Source organism: Enoplosus armatus, chromosome 18, assembly GCF_043641665.1.
Source record: "Enoplosus armatus isolate fEnoArm2 chromosome 18, fEnoArm2.hap1, whole genome shotgun sequence".
Classification (NCBI taxonomy): Eukaryota; Metazoa; Chordata; class Actinopteri; order Centrarchiformes; family Enoplosidae; genus Enoplosus; species Enoplosus armatus.
The window spans coordinates 11,543,372-11,559,854 of record NC_092197.1 but is presented as its reverse complement, the minus strand read 5'-3'; the positions used below and the strand labels follow the sequence as shown (position 1 = coordinate 11,559,854).

The 16,483-nt window shown below is 40.3% G+C and overlaps 1 protein-coding gene across 2 annotated transcripts; it reads right to left on the bottom strand.

The window, feature by feature from the left end:
* Nucleotides 1–4,163: 4,163 nt before the first annotated feature.
* On the bottom strand, nucleotides 4,164–11,385 carry slc5a1 (solute carrier family 5 member 1). Of its 2 annotated transcripts, none has more exons than XM_070925202.1 (15): nucleotides 11,245–11,385; nucleotides 10,630–10,701; nucleotides 10,138–10,242; nucleotides 9,852–9,911; nucleotides 9,479–9,583; nucleotides 9,259–9,364; nucleotides 8,765–8,845; nucleotides 8,417–8,625; nucleotides 7,599–7,734; nucleotides 7,352–7,459; nucleotides 7,097–7,247; nucleotides 6,839–7,007; nucleotides 4,696–4,911; nucleotides 4,470–4,575; nucleotides 4,164–4,378 (listed from the first exon to the last, which is right to left on the bottom strand). In XM_070925202.1, exons 1-15 carry the CDS (start codon nucleotides 11,383–11,385, stop codon nucleotides 4,164–4,166), a joined length of 1,980 nt encoding a protein of 659 aa, XP_070781303.1. The 2 variants fall into 2 exon arrangements, with proteins under 2 accessions (XP_070781303.1, XP_070781304.1); XM_070925203.1 differs by having other exon boundaries at nucleotides 4,164–4,342; nucleotides 4,395–4,575; nucleotides 11,245–11,316.
* Nucleotides 11,386–16,483: the final 5,098 nt, after the last annotated feature.

Below are 16,483 nucleotides of genomic sequence, written 5' to 3'. Positions count from 1 at the left end.
TTCTCCTGTGGGCGCCCATAAGTGGATGCTGGTGTATGAACAGAAAGTGAATGATAATTTAGTAAAACACAGTTGTAACAAAATTAAGAATACAACTTCAGAGGAAACATTACAATTGCTGACAAATGCTGTATATCAATAAGCCCTTAAACATGTCCTTATAGCTGCATACAACTTGATTATAGTGTGTTATAAACCGTTTATTAAATGTTTGTATTCTGCATATAATTGCTAAATATGGTGAATAAAGTAAAGTAAAGTTTTTACCAGAATTTTTGTGGTTATATTCAGCTTCGCAGCCTCACCGGAGATTGACGGAGGGTCGATGTCAGCCTCATCTCTGTGGGCTCAGTGAACAGACTCATCAGAGATGCATTAGCTTGGCGCCAGTTCCTGCAAATATGGGGAGGCGGCTAGCCTCCGCAAAAGAGGAGAAATACACACATTCGATAAGGCCAGTTAATTACGCGCCCTGAATCCCCTGATTTTGTTCAGAGTTGGATGTGTGTGTGAACCCAGTGGCTTCATAGTGAGGACAGGACTTCTGGAGAGCGTCGTGCAGCTGGGATTGATGTTGAACTAACTGTTCGGCTGGCAGTCTGTTAAACCACAATGTCCTGTCCTCTGTTTCCACACACATGTGAAATGAGATGCAGCTTGTGGTTTTCAAGGCTTTGGGGTTGCTCAAAGGTTGCTTTAATGAAGCTGTGCTAAGAAACTGAAGTAATGAGTAATTTAGCTCACTACTGTGTTTTAACTGTGAAGTAATGGGATTACTTTTTCAGTGAACAATAAGAGTAATTAAAAAACATATATATATATGTATATATATAATCCATAGCAATAAAAGCAGTGAAACACAAAAAGAGAACGCCAGGTTTTCTTTATATGAAATTCTAATAATTATAATCCTATGAATGTATTGAAAATACTGGTGTACAATGAGGGGAAAAGCCAGGTTTTCACAGCAAGAGAAAGCACTTGCAGCCCTTGTTGCGAATGTGAACCAAAACTTTTCAAAAATGCGTGTGTAGGAGGTTTATGGCCAGGTTAACTAAGGTTGGCCATAAACCAAGGTTTATGGCGAAGTCAAGGTCTTTGGAGTTGTTTTCTCCTTTAAGAATTTTCTCATCGGTGTCTTAAGAGGTGAAGTGCAGTTCAGAGGCAGCTGTGAGGAACTGAGACCTGTCACATGCAAAGAGGGCCCAACACGTCCTGAAGCATATTTCTTTCAACAAGGCCAGATTTCTACATTACCTGTTTCAGTAAACCAGTTTACCAGTTGTCAGGCTGAAGAGGACAAGAAATCATATTATGTCATCAAAGAAATACTGGTTAAATCTAGGTTAAATCTATATTTAGGTATTTTGTTAAGGCTTTTTCAGACCTAAACCAAGACCAAAACACACACACACATATATATATATATATATATACATAGAGAGAGAGAGAGAGAGAGAGAGAGAGAGAGAGAGAGAGAATAAACTTTATTGTCCAGCAGAGGCAAAGAGGAGGAAAGTTGTCTTTGGTCTCACCCAGTAAAATATAAACACAATCATGTCCACAAGATGAAAGCATCACATTGACAGAACTAAGTTCAATCTAAAGAAGAAAAAATAGATCTATAGTATGACTCTCAACCTCCAGTTTATTGTCACTGCATATGAGTTATAGGAGCATGACATAAAAACAAGGATATACAGCTAGAATATTTTAACTTATTTGGAGTATGAAAAAATACTCTATAGCTATCAGCCATGCCCCCTAACGCTACGGATCTGATCTGGGGACAATGAATGGGCTCAATTTAGCATATTTCAAATGATTCAGATGGTTATTTTACTTGTAGACAATCCCAGTGGAAACTGGGTCTATGCTGCATAGTATCTTGTCCTGTGCGATGAGGCTCTTGTGCCACTAGGAGGCCACTGTGTTTCAGCTATCTAATGTTCTATGTCCTCATGTTTTACATGATTACATGATTGTGATTTTTTTGGCTTGTATTCTGATTGAACAATACACTATCACACACTCATTGCATCACTGCTTACATGAGTTAACACAACACCTGTGTAGCTCCATGAAATCTAAAACAATAGTATAGAGAGATTAATTAGTCATTATTTTTATAATTAGTTGGATATAAACATGGCTCTGTGATGGATGTTTAGGCTAACAAAGCCTTTACATAGGTATTTCATTTTGTATATGAGGATAAAAACAAACAAATATCAATGTGCTGTACATTAAGGACTCAGGAGTTCATTCTCTAGTGTAATATGTATTTGTCTTTTACCCTTATTTCCAATTATAAAAGGACATTCTGCTAACACGCTCTTGTGCCTCTTTATGGTTTTTCATTGTATTTTACTCCTTCATAGAAATACTTTGGATGCCCTATTTTAAAAGATGTTACATGCTGAATATTATCACCTCATGTGGCTACTGTGGCTACTCCTGCAGCGTGAGACAGCTCAAGCTCTTTCTCCACAATTAACAGGGCGACTTACTGCTCACACAGCAGTGTGGGTTAACAAAGCCTAGAAAGAACACACAGTACATAAGAAAAAGATCAAAAAGAATGATTTCTTCATCTGTACTTTCATTTTACTCAGGCCCTTGACTAACTGTCGCACTGTGCTTTCCATTACAATCGACTCAGTCTTTGTTTGCAATTTTCAAAGAATTCAAAACATGTCTTGTCTCTTTGTTACTCATCACTGTGGGTAAAGGTGGCTGACAGGTGGCGTTTGGGTTCTAGCACTAACACAAAAATGTCTCTTCTGACTGTTGAGCGCGAGACAAGCCTCCATGTCGACCTTTTACTGTGGTTTGTTGTTACACTTTGTCACCACGCAGGCCGGCAGAATCACTGTTAGATGCTGATGGATAATTAGGCAGGGATAAAAGATATAAAACTGCAGAGAGCAAAACATGCAAGTCCAAGGCAAAAATCATAAATCATTCAACAGCAGTGCACGTAGTCAAGGCCTGCTTCACTGCTAAGTGTACATTAACCACAGAGTTAGTGATAAGAGCGAGATAATAAATGTGTCATAATGGAATGAGTCAAGTCTTATAGTAAATTAAAAAAAGGCATTAAGTATTTATTTACCAAGTACATAAACGGTATAATGTACCTCAGTATGGGCAGATTTGACCAGAAATTTTATGTGCAATAAAATAAACAAACCAGCATCTTACTTTTTCAGCAGGAACAACAGTGACCAGAGGAAAGCAGTCAGACACACAACCCCTCTTCCCTGAGATGTTTTTATTCTTTATCACCTAAGTCAACGTACAGTAAGGTGTACAGATTTAAAAAGTGACAACACTCACGGACTTTGAGCACACATAAAGAGAAAAACAAGGCTTTAGAATGAGGTCGCAAATACAGAAATTACCAGAATTTAAAAACATGGGAATGGCCCGTCAATATGATCATATTTCACACAAATTGCTACTAGGGCTACAAAGCAGTCGGATCATTTTGATCAAGTTCACATGAACAAGGACTTGTGGCTATTAACACAAATTAAATAATACATTTCCGCAGTGTGAGTGCACTCTTTTCAGGTAAAGACTTGCGTGAGTCACCCTGCAGCTTCATACATGATTTACAAATTTGCCCACTCTCATTATGCTCACAATCACAAAGGCAACAGCAAAGACAAGGAAGAAAACTTAAAGTTAATACTGGAAAACCTACAACTGTGCAAGGGGTCAGGACAATGTTATTATTATACAATATGAACGTGTTTTAAGTGTAAATCTGTGTTAATATATCACAGTATGGTTTACTGGTTTACCTCAGCTGCAAAACGGCAAAGTTTTAGACAGGCATATACTTTATAAAAATATATTTTATATCCTGGAGGAGTTCAGTAGCCATACACGACATACAGTAATAATGATACAGTACAGACAGGTCTACAAGTTCATTATCTTATCTTAGAGCAGTGGTTCCCAACCTTTTTAGCTTTTTAGCTCTTCCAGTGACCCCTTAGATATGACTTGCGACCCTTTGTGAGTGGCCCGACCCCCAGGTTGGGAACCACTGTTTTAGAAGGTTGTGGGTGAACTGAACAATTCATGTGGTCATAAATTACATTCATAAAAAAATCCTGTCGCTTAAATATAAATTACAGTATCTGAGAGGTTCTTTAAGCGAAGAAACCATGACAGAAAACAGCCACACACAGGAGGACGACCGCGTTGCCGTTGACAACGTTCCTCCACAGAGGCACCTCGCTCGTGTCTGTGAGCTTCTTCTGCAGCTCCGCCTGCTCCTCTGCACTCAGCTCGGGGGCTTTTTTCTGCTCCAGGCCGCAGAAGCACATCACTGCCTTCTTGCACAAACCTGGCTCCTCCTCGGGTTCTGTGATGGAAGAGACAAAGGCGATGAAGAAAAGCCCCTTGTTTTTGTGAATGCATCTGTATTATGTTTGTACAGTATGTCTGCTGATTACCGTCTATGTCCATCTGGTTGGATTCGTTGTTATCAACCCAATCGTCTTGTTCAAGGTCCACCCTCTCCTCTGTATAGTTCCTGAGGCTCCAGCACAGTCGGTACAACTAGAAAACATAACACATGGGTCGATATTTATAAAGTTGGTTATTGCAGTGTCTTCCAGTGAGCGTGAGTGTTTGGAACATTAACGATGTATCCAGCCTCATCTCACAGTGGTCACATACATGCTTGTCGTCGATAGGTTTGGTCATGAGAGAAACTCCCAGGATGATGATACAGGAGACAACAAACAGGATGATGGAAAAGTAGAGGTAGTGGACTCCACATATGATGGTGGGACAGTTACTGGGGTTGACACAGCTTCCTGTCCCATAAGCAAACTCAGCAATCATCCTGGACAGGCCGATACACAGGCCAATCGTCAGGCCATAAAAGGCGCCCTGAGGAAAGAAATATGAAAAGAATTAGGAAAGGTCAATAGGTCAGTTTAGGCTGTCTTGCTCAGTCCTTTCCCCCCCATTTTTTTCTATATTATTTTAAGTATTTTATTTGCCACAGTCATGAAATGTTTTAATCCTGGTTCTACCATGGAAGGCACTTTGTAACTAACAAAGTTTATTATCTATTAAATTATTAGTCTTAGTAGGTGTGGTGCCTTGAGCTTAATGCTGACACTAGCATGGCAACATACCCACAATAACAATGCTAACAGGTGTAACAGTGCAATGTTTACTTCACCATCTTAGTTTAGGCGTCTTAGCATGCTAACATTTACAAATTAGCACTAAACACAAAGTACAGCTGAGGGTTAGGGTAAAAAGAATCAAAGTGTTGGACAAATTGAAATTTTGACCTGATGATGGCGCTAGAAAGTAAAGGGATCATCAAAGTGATTACAATTCATCCTAAGGGGGACATGAATGTCAATGACATGAAATTCATCCAATAGTTGTGGAGACATTTCACTTAAAATCACCAAAGTCAGTGGGCTTCTTTCTCTGGGGACCATTAATATCTCTGCAAACGTACATGGCAATTCAACCAATTTGTGTTGAGATATTTCAGTCTGGACCAAAGTGGTGGACTGACCAATGGACCCAAAATTGCCATACCTAGAGCCATGCATGGATAAAAAGGATCCATTCTTGCAAAATATGGTCGGAAGGTTGTATTTGATGCTCTGCATGCCTAAATAAATCCAAACAGCATGTAATGGAATCTGTCGGGCCTCAGAACCACCACAGGAGTACATAGAGCAGCATCCAGCAGACACATACAAGTGAAACATGAAATATACATTATGCAAATTCCAAGGCATGTCATGGGAAATATGACAAACAAGAAACCAGAGCAGGAGGAAGCTGGAGAGATGAGCTGAGGCAGTAACAGCAGCAGCATGAGTGAGTTGACAGATTATAAATACCTCTTCACTGACCTGTTTGAATGTGACTGGTGATTGTATGCTGATAACTGACACTGATCAACTGATAGCATGCATGACTTTGAAGTTTTGCCTTAGCAAATGTGACGATCATGAGAGTAAGGACCTTATCAACAAGGAGTCCGTGTTCACACCACATTTTAAAAGGTATTTTGAGCCCAGCCCCACTTTTTCAGATCACATGACACGTGTTATTTAACTGCTTTATTGTCAGAGGACACTCAATTACACAAGAAGTCAGAGGAAGCAGTAAATATTAATAAGATATTACCAAAGACCTTTGACCGCAGGTTACTTAAGATCTTGTGGCATGGCTTTAGGGATGCAATGTCTGTCAGTCTGTCAGCTGGTCCACCACTTTGGTCCAGACTGAAATACCTCAACAACTTGGATGGATTACTATGACATTTGGTGCAGACATTCATGCCTGCCAGATGGCAAATCTGACTGACTTTGGTGATCCCCTGACTTTTCATGTAGCGCCACCATGAGGTTCACATTTGTAGTTTTGAGTGAAATGTCTCAACATCTATTGGATGGATTGCCATGAGATTTGGCACACATATTCATGTCCCCCTCATGATGAATTACAATCAGTTTGGAGATTCCCAGACTTTTCAACTAGTGCCATCATCAGGTCTAAATTTCTATTTGTCCCAGACTTCACCTACTACCATCAGCCTCAGCTGTAATTTCTGTTTTGTGGAATTTAGCAAACATTAGCCTGCTAATATGCGAACCTAAGATGGTTAACATTACATGCAGTAAACATTGTACCTGCTTAACATTAGCATGTTAGCATTGTCAATGTGAGCTTGTTAGCATCTTGATGTTAGCACTTAGCTCTCAGAGCTCTGTTTATATGGAACAGGCAGTGGATTGCTCTTAAATGTGTAAATAATAAAATGATTGAAGTGGAAACTCACAGGTTCATTGACACGTTTGCAGAACATGGCAAGCATGAAGACAGCTGCAATGGGTGGAGTTAGGTAGCTGGTGATGGACTGGATGTAGTCAAAGAGCTGACCGCTCTGGGCCGACTGCACCACAGGGATCCATGCTATGCTCACACCAATCAGGACCAAGATAAACACTCTATACACAGACAAACACATGGAGTGAGGCACACATGAATTCTCATCATCTGAAATCATATCAAACTGAACCCCAAACATGGGTTTTACCTGCCAGCAATCATGAGTTCTTTCTCACTGGCTGAGCGGCGAATCTTAGTGTAGATGTCCATTGTGAAGAGAGTACTGGCACTGTTGAAGATGGAGGTAAGTGAGCTCATCAGAGAGGCCAGCATCACCGACAGCATGAGACCTCGCAGACCTGAAATAGATAGAATAACAGATTACAATGGGGGAAGATAACTTGAAGAAAAAGGCCGCCATTTGCAGTCTCAGCTCATAAGACAAAGACCTTCAGCCACCCACCGTTGGGCATGAGATCCACCACCAGTTTGGGATAAGCGATGTTGGTGCAGCCTACACTGGCCCCACAGTATTTTTCACATTCAGCCGGTTCCACACACGCCACCACGTCTAGAAAACAATGAATCAGATCAGCAGGATCACCATTATGCCTGTGGTGAGATGTGCATTAGCTACAATAGTACTTCCAACCAGAGAGCTTGCTTCAGCCTTCACCAGTCACATAACAAACCTGCCACAACACACTCACCAGCATAGAGGATCCTGCTGATCATCCCGGGGAAAACCATGAGGAACATGGGCAGCAGCTTCAGGTATCCACATAAGATACAGCCTGCCTTAACGTGAGATAAATTCTTGGCTGAGAGGCAGCGCTGGACAATCACCTACAGGAAAACAATAGTTGGTAACAGATCATTAGAGCCATGCAGTGGCGGAAAGTTACTATATTTACTGTACTTAAGTACTACTTTAGGTAGATTTTAATTGTAAAACAGAGACCATTCTGCATAATGAGTACTTTTACTTTAAGTACATGTTGTTGACTATAGCTCTGTACTTTTACTTCAGATTGCATGGGTAAATGACTCTAAACTATTCTCTCTCTCTCTCTGGTTCAACTCAAAATATTTGCTTAATATAATATTTATTTTGAGTTTATAAAACATATAATCCAAAAAGGCTAATTATTTAACATATATTTCCTTCTGTTAAGTGAACAGGGATAATGTCGTTATTGGGTTTCGCCACATGTTTATGTGTGTGTTGGATGTCAACATTGGAATTAGCATCTCATTGTTCACTGGGATCCTGCATTAGTCTGCCTGTTAATCTTATCTCAGTGTCTGGGAGTGCATTAAGGTCTAACTAAAAGCATGTCTGTCCTCTTACAGCAGGCCACCTCAGACCGCTTGAGTGAGTCTGGCAAAAACAGGCAAGATAAAAGCACATAAATGTGTTTACATGTGTGGAATCAATTAAATGAGTCTCTGTGTGAGTGTTTATGACCATGGTTTGTTGCTAGTCTTTTCTAATAGCTGCCATTGAGCCAGCATATATATGACTGACCTGATCAGTGCACCAGTACCAGGTGGCCTGAATGGTGAGTCCAAACACAAGGCCCGGCCACGGCAGGTCTCCTGTAATAGCATTCCTAAAAATATGGAAGGAGTCTGGCCGAGGCTCGTAGCAGCTTGCACTGATGTTACCCGTGATAGAAGGGATGGCCTCCATGTAGCGCTCCTGAAAGCTTTCATAACCTCCCACCTCATGGAAAGCTGAGGATGTGTATGCAAGTTAGACTAATTTACAGTCATTTCTACTCTCCAACAATTTGTCAAACAGGATTAGTCTCCTCACAATAACCAGTAAAGAAGCAACCAAATATAAGGATAAAAAATGAAAATACCATATTACCAAAGCCCATAAGGATGAATGATCCAACAACCATGATGATGGTCTGTAAGGTGTCCGTGTAGATCACTGCAGCCAATCCACCTGAGATACAGTATGTGATGTTATCAATTCATACATTTTTCTTTCAAAATCAACACATTATATCGCCAATGATGCACATAACTGAACTTAAAATCAAGTAATCTTTGTACATGATCCAATTCATCACACTAATTGTTTCAGGTGTGGATGCATTGTTACAAAACAGCAACAGACGGCCACTCACAGTTTCATGGGTAATTAACCTCAATAACACACCACAGATAAACTAACCAGGGGGAGAGAGAGAGAGAGAGAGAGTGTGTGTCTATATGTCCACATATGGCCTGGGAAGACTTTACCCCCGGTTGTGATGCCATTCATACTGTAAAGAAGATAAGACTTCTGGCTTTAGTTTATGAGCGATCTGTGAGTTCAGTGGAAAAAGGAGGTGAATGCATCCTAAGGGGACACACCTGTGACGGTGTACAGCGCAGTAATCAATAATAGCAGGATAACAGCAAGATAAATATTTAGCCCAAGAGCCTGGTTGATAAAAATGGCACCAGAGAACATGTCTGCCTGAGTGGAGAAGAGAAAACACATCATGTCAATCAATAACGTACGATACTGGTACATGTTGAAATAGAGGACATCCCTGAGGTTAACCTTCAGTGTGGTGTCACAGTGACTTACTGAGATCTTGGTGAAAACATACAGGAACAAGGACAGCACAGAGAGATAGATGCGAATACGCTGTCCTCCAAACCTCTTCTTCAGGTACTCAGGCATGGTGACCACCTAAACACATCCATAATAAATCAGATTTTTGTTTGTGTCACTGTCTTACTTTCCCCTGCTCTAATGTTGCAGTTTTTATGACTCCCCACTCCAGCTTTTGCTGGAAAAGTAAATCATGCATCGCAATAAATACCATTTGAAGATATATATGAAGAATCCCCAAAACTTCAAAAGAATTCACGATTAGGATATATACAATGGTTATGAATGCATATATGGGTCGGTGAAATTATGTGTATGTATAAAGAGTAAAGTGTGTTCTGTTTACCCCTGCTTTAATGTAGATGGGCACAAAGAGCCATCCCAGAATGATGACCACTATAAGAGCCTGAAACACACAAAAACACAAAGACACAACCAATAAATAATCAATACCACCATTTACTCAAAATGGTCCTATAGAGATAAAGTTGGCCTCTGTTGTCGTTCTGTTTCCTTCCATCTATAATCTACTGACTTATCAGCTAACTGGTTATATCTGTGTCACAGGTTAGAAATACGTTTGTGTAAGAAGTGACGATGGTATAATTAGAACATCAGACACGATTACTCACATTCCATTCAAATCCACCGATGGCTATTCCCGCAGCTGCAGCAGTCCCTGCGATCCCTACAAAGTGGCCACTGCCAATGTTGCTGGCAAAGAGGGACGCTCCGATCTGTGTAGGGCGTAATTATATTTATAAACAATATGCATGCATCACTTCTAAAACTCTCACAACTTTTTTTGGAAAACATTTGATAACAAGAAAGGCGTTGAAGACTCCAGCTGACTTTTATGGTGTGTCAAGAAGTCAGTACACTAACTAAGCACTAGATGATTTACACACCTTAAGACTCTACTCTACTACCTTTGTTACACAAGGTGCTTCCATTATGACACACTGTATCATATTTTATACTACCTAGTACAAACAATAAAAATCAGTCGGCATGTGTCTCTGCCACCATAATGCTCTTCATTGCGGTAAGATTGGAAGCCAGAGCTTAATTTTAATATGCATAAAAGTGACTCTCTGACTTATTCTGAGGAATGAGAGACCCACCGGCCACCACACCATACTCCTCCCCGCCAGGAAGAAGCCACCGACAGTGGCTCGGTTGGTGCGGACCATAGCCTGCGACAGGAGAAGGGCACATGTTAGAAAAGCCATAAATGCCTTTGTGAAAAGTCTCACACACTTCTTCCAACAGTCATATATTGCATATTTTCTTTCATGATAAAAAGAGTGAAATAAAATGTCAAAGTCACTGCACACAACTCAACAATATCATAGTAACATTACTGCTCATGAATGAATCTAAAATATGTGCATTCTGAAGTGTAAAAGTACTCTGATCTGCTATAAAATGATTATGAACCAGGTTGTTGAATAAGATGCTGTAATTGCACAATATCAGTCCACTCCATTACGTCTCATATACTCAAAAGTGCTGCTGTAAAGGTGCTAAAAAAAAGGCCTTTGTTGCTAAAAGTGGGACATGATATAAATCGTTATTACATTCCCTTTTATTGCTCAGTGCATACAGAACTTCTTTTTATTTCTTAGATTTAAGAAAAACAAACTCCAACTCTCACAGCTGTAAAACTGGTGAGGAGTTAACTATTCAGAGAGAAGAAACATTCAAGAAATGGTCAACTGGAAGATTGATCAACTCACCCATACTCCGACAGCCAAGACAACCAAAAAGTAAATCACAATAACAGAGATGTCTGCAGCATTGTTTAGAACCACGGTGGCCGTGGTGCCGTTTCTTGCATTGCTCCTTATTAAGGAGAATCCAAAATAATCATGAGACATTTTGCTGAGAGGGTGACCGGAGAGCAGGAGTGTTGCTGGAGTCGCTCCTCTTTAACAGAAGCACCTGCACAGACACTTATGTACCTTCGGTGGAAGTGTAGAGGTGTGTGTGAGTGTGTGTGTGTGTTAGAGTGTGTGAAAGATGGGGGGTTGGGGGGGAGAAAAACTGAGAGAGTGTGTTCATCTAAAAGATTACCAGACATTGTGTTTGGCCAAAAGTGTATCTGGATGCGCAAATAAACGTTGCTGATACATGAGTTGGGATGTGAAAATAAATGAGTGGAAATGTGTAACGTTTTAGTAAATAATGTTGTTAATGATCAACCCACAAGGAAATACCACAAGTAAAGAAACAGGTGTTCCTTTAAAACAAAGGACCTACAGATAAACTCTGTACTGCACTGCAGCTAAATAATAATAAAAGGCACTAAAGCCTGACTCACAGTGAACACTAGATGTTCCTCTGTAAACATGAACAAAAACAACAAACACACTCAAAAAACTGCACAAATATAAAGAAAGCACTATGAGCAGCCACTAGGTGTCTCTACAGGATAGTGAAACTAAACAGGCGACTTTGAGCTAGATATTTAAGGGTATTGTATTCACCTTGTTCAAAAATGTGTTTGTTCCCAGTGGTGGAAAGTAAGAAACTGGGTATCTTTACTAAAGTACTGTACTTTCTGAGGTACTTCCTCAAAATGGTTTTTCCATTTTCTGCTACTTTATATTTCAACTCCACTGCATTTCAGAGGGAAATGTTGTACTTTTTACTCCACTGCTACTAATAACAATCTGAATATCCTTGACTGACATCTTCCTCACTCTCGTGTTGCGGCTGCTAGTGTGGGACAATTTACACCGCTATCACTGTTATCACTGTTATACCTTATCTAGTTACGTAGATTCTAGGACGTAATTTCCAGCATAGCTCCACCCAACTTCAACCTTGCTAGAGCTCTAATTAGCCAGAAGAAAAGAAAACACCATTGAAATATAATGTATGTAGTGGAGGTGTGGCTGGCCAGATGTGCCTTCAGGGTGTACTGGGTGCTCACCCAGGGTTACACCATCCAGTCGGACCTGGCATTGGCAAAGATAAAAATAAAATTGGAAAACTCCTGTTTTCACTAGTTTAATGAAGTCAGTAATAACAAGAACAAAACACTCTATGACGTGAGAGTGATGGTCAGTGTTTACTTTCTATTTCATTTGTGCATATGGAGGTTTTATAGGTTGTGTACCTGCAACAAACTGCATGGTCACAGGTTCAACACCCTGAAAACTCTCATTTAGATTTAATACACTTATAGCTGTGTATACATAAGTTAAAAAAACAATGGCCATATAGTGAATGCATCTTCAAATTGTGAAATGCCCTAATTATAACCTACTGTAATTAAGAAATAAATGAAGTAATTATATCCTGTGATTAAATGGCCTTAAGCAATCATCACCCTTCCCCTACCCCCCAAAATGCCATCCAATTTACACTCAATAAGCAGTGACTGGTTTATTGAAGGCTGTTGTATTGACTTGCAGTAGGTGTAGCTAATAGTCCTGCAACTAGTGTACAGGATGTTTTTCAAACATTTGCCTCACTCTTGGCCGACCTAGAAGTAACCCCACTGTTCCAGGCACAAAATCCAATTGCACCAAATTTCATACACCAACCTACCTTCAACATTTGCGTCATCCTTCACCACCTATGTTCCAGTGTTTCTGGACTGCTTCGACTCAGTAAATTGCTGCTTGCAGCTTTATCTATCATTATAATGCTGACATCTATGTCCAAGGTCATAGTGGTCTGTCACAGCTGATGATGTGGGGAGGAGAGCAGAGCAGAGGAGAAAATAGGAGAGGAAGCAGAGATATTAAAATCTGTTTTTGTTAATGCGCTGGCATGAAGGTAATGATTGGTAATATGATTCATGAAAAAATATATTACAGGTTACAGACTACAATATGAAATGTTGAATGAATTCATGACTGTATGTAAAATAGTATATGTTTGTATCTGAACAGTAAAACCAATACAGTGCTGTAGAATTAAAGTCATTATGAACTGCAAAAAATAAACGCAAAGGCATCCATGGAGGCATCCCCGGATCAGAAAGAGGGAGGGGAGGCACCAAATTAAGTTATGGAGGGTTAACAGGGAGCCAAAGCATAAACATGTGATTTGTGTAAAGACGAAAATGCCAAACCATTATAGTGACCACCACAGCCTGGATGGTGTGGGGAGGAAGAGATGTTAGGGAAGGAGTCGGGGGGGTTATCAGACTGGTATTGTTACAAATGGCTGCTTAAAATCTCTAAATGGGGACAATCAATATTCACTTGAATGAGAATCAATCACTGGAATGAGGTCAGTGCTCTGTGGGGATTAAGGCTCGGTCACACTCGTTGATTTCAGTCCTGATTTTAAACCCAAGAGGAGACTTCAGCCTTCTAACGGCTCCAGACAGGTCAAGATTTTCTCAAACATGTTTGATTTTGTGTGGCCCAGTTCACCTCTATGTTCACCAAGAACTGAAATCAGAGCATAACTCTGGCAAGAACCAGTTGGTGTTCAAAAGACAAACACACCACAGAGCCAATCACATCCCAGGGCAGCAAGACCACAAACAAACCCTGCTGATTAGTGCGAGAAAATGATCTCTTGCAGGAGTCCATTCCCCGTACACAGTGGTTTTCATGTGTGGGAATATACTGTAGTTGTCTCTTTCAAACAGAGCAGTGATTGAGTGTCCTGTGGTCAAAACTCTGTGTCTACATATCTGTCTGATTCAGGGAACTCTGGCAGAGGACTGAAACAGGGAGACAAACCCGCAGGCCTGGCCTCAAAAAACAGACTTAATGGACAGTATTTATCTCATGACTTCAAACACTATTGTGCTTTGTCTATGTTTCAGTGTCAAGTAGATCAGGGCACAAAGCTACCAAATGTACATGAACATCCATGCTTTCATGCTTGTCTGTTTGATTTTCCAGCTTGTGATTGCACTGATGTGTATTGAGCTCTTAAATCTTGAATGTCAGAGAATCCCACCGCCATCACATGAACACAGTGTAAGCCCATTAACAACAATAAAACAACAACAATTTCTTCTGTTTCCTGGTATTGTGCATGATGGTTCACTGTCACTGTAATGGCTTACTGGGACACCTGAAGAGACACATCGTGAAGTGCTTTTCCTACAATGACAAGCCAAAATGTCTGCCGTGAAAAAAACATATTGCGGTTATCCAGTTAGATGGAATACCATCAGAATAATATATTATTATGTTTCGAAATTTACATTATCTTTGACTTTAGTGGCACTTCTGGTGATAAACTGTCATTGCTTTGGTGTTTGACATCCAATGCATGCAATGGTCCTGCATATTATAGTAACACATTTCAATCAATCGTTGGTATACAGCTTATGAATTACAGTAAAACCTGATGTACAAACTGACAGTCTCTATTTTGAGTGCATGTCATCTATGGAAGGCAACATCCGGTGCTTTTAGTTCAGCTGTGGTTGTTTGATGCAAAATGCAGTAACATCCTCTCAAACTTTTATTTCAGTATGTATGTCTAAGCCTCTTTTGTAATTCTCTGTCATGATGTTATCAGTGAGTTGCATTGTTTTCTTTTTTGACAGTGTTCTCAATAAAGACATAAAAAAATAGCCTTGATTGTTGTTACTGATCTGAATGTTTTCTTAGTGCATGAGCGACAACCGCTCCATTAACTAGGTATTTAATACAATGTTTAATTTTCTTAGTGGCCCCTGTGCATATCTGGAAGAGGCATAAGGTGTCTGCATCACTGTTAACCTGCAGTTGCCAACTGAAGTCTGTTTAGAATTTCACCTTCTTTTTTATAAATGTCTTACACACAAAGAGACAACAAATAAATTGTGTAGATCATATACTGAAATTTAAGAAAGCTCACTTTCAAAGCAGGAGATCCTTATCAATAGACTTAATTATTGCACTTATCTCCTGTGCAGTCAATGAACAGTAAAGATGGATGTGGCAGAGTTCACTTGTGGGTCAGCATAATTCATGTGCATTAGTTCAAGAGTTGTAATCACAACACCATCTCAGCGCACGGTTCCATATTCAGCAACAGAGGGGCTTTGTAACCACAAGTCATGACAAAGAGGGGTTTTCACCCAGGACGCTGCTGGTGTCTTACAGGGTAGTAGACACGGGTGAAGGGAGCGCTTCAGGGTTGATCAGCTGGAACTTGCACACGGGCCCCGCGGCACTCGTTATTGGTGAGACTCCCCTGTACATCTAAACCACAAAGCCCCCTCCCTCTGGTCACACTGGGGTTCACGTGAGCAGAACAGTGGGAGCTGGGACAAGACGTCTAATGCCCCTCTTTCCCCAGTGGCATGTGCTGAGCCTCAGCTTCTTCATTAACTAACAGCCACTCACCCTCAACAGAGAGGGTGACAGAAAGGGGAGGAAACAGCTCTGTAGAGCAGTGGATCTAGGGGCCTTTTCACAGCAGCCATTTTGTCTTGTCAAACACAGGTGTAACTAATAACATTGTTTAATGCTCCATTGAAAACTGCTGGAACTGAGCCATTGTGAATGTTGTTGGTTCCACCTGTGTTTTTCCTGCTATTAAAAGTCAGAATGTCTGCTGGGAAAAAGGCCTATGAATCTAACTGATTTGGGAACAAAAGTGATATTAGCAAGGCTAAGATTCAGGTAGCAAGATTCATTCAGAATAAATACAAGATGCACAGAGTTTTTAAAGAAAATAGACTAACATAATTCAAATCTAAAATATGGAGAAACTACATAGCTATATAGCAGGCGAGCCTTGTGTCTTTTCTGTGTAAAAACTCACCAACTGCTTAACTTGCAATTTGCACAATAGAAACTAATGTGAGCCATGCAAAAGAAACATGTGGTTCATCTTCTTGAACATGTTATTTCAGTTAAATTAAATTTGGCTCTTTCTTTTTTCCAAATATTGTTAACTTTTGGGACCACTGCCTTACAGTGAGTAACAGAGAAGGTGGGTCTTCTGGGATTCTCATTGCAGTCAGTTTGTGATGAACTGGGAAGTCCAACATAACGTCATTAGAGA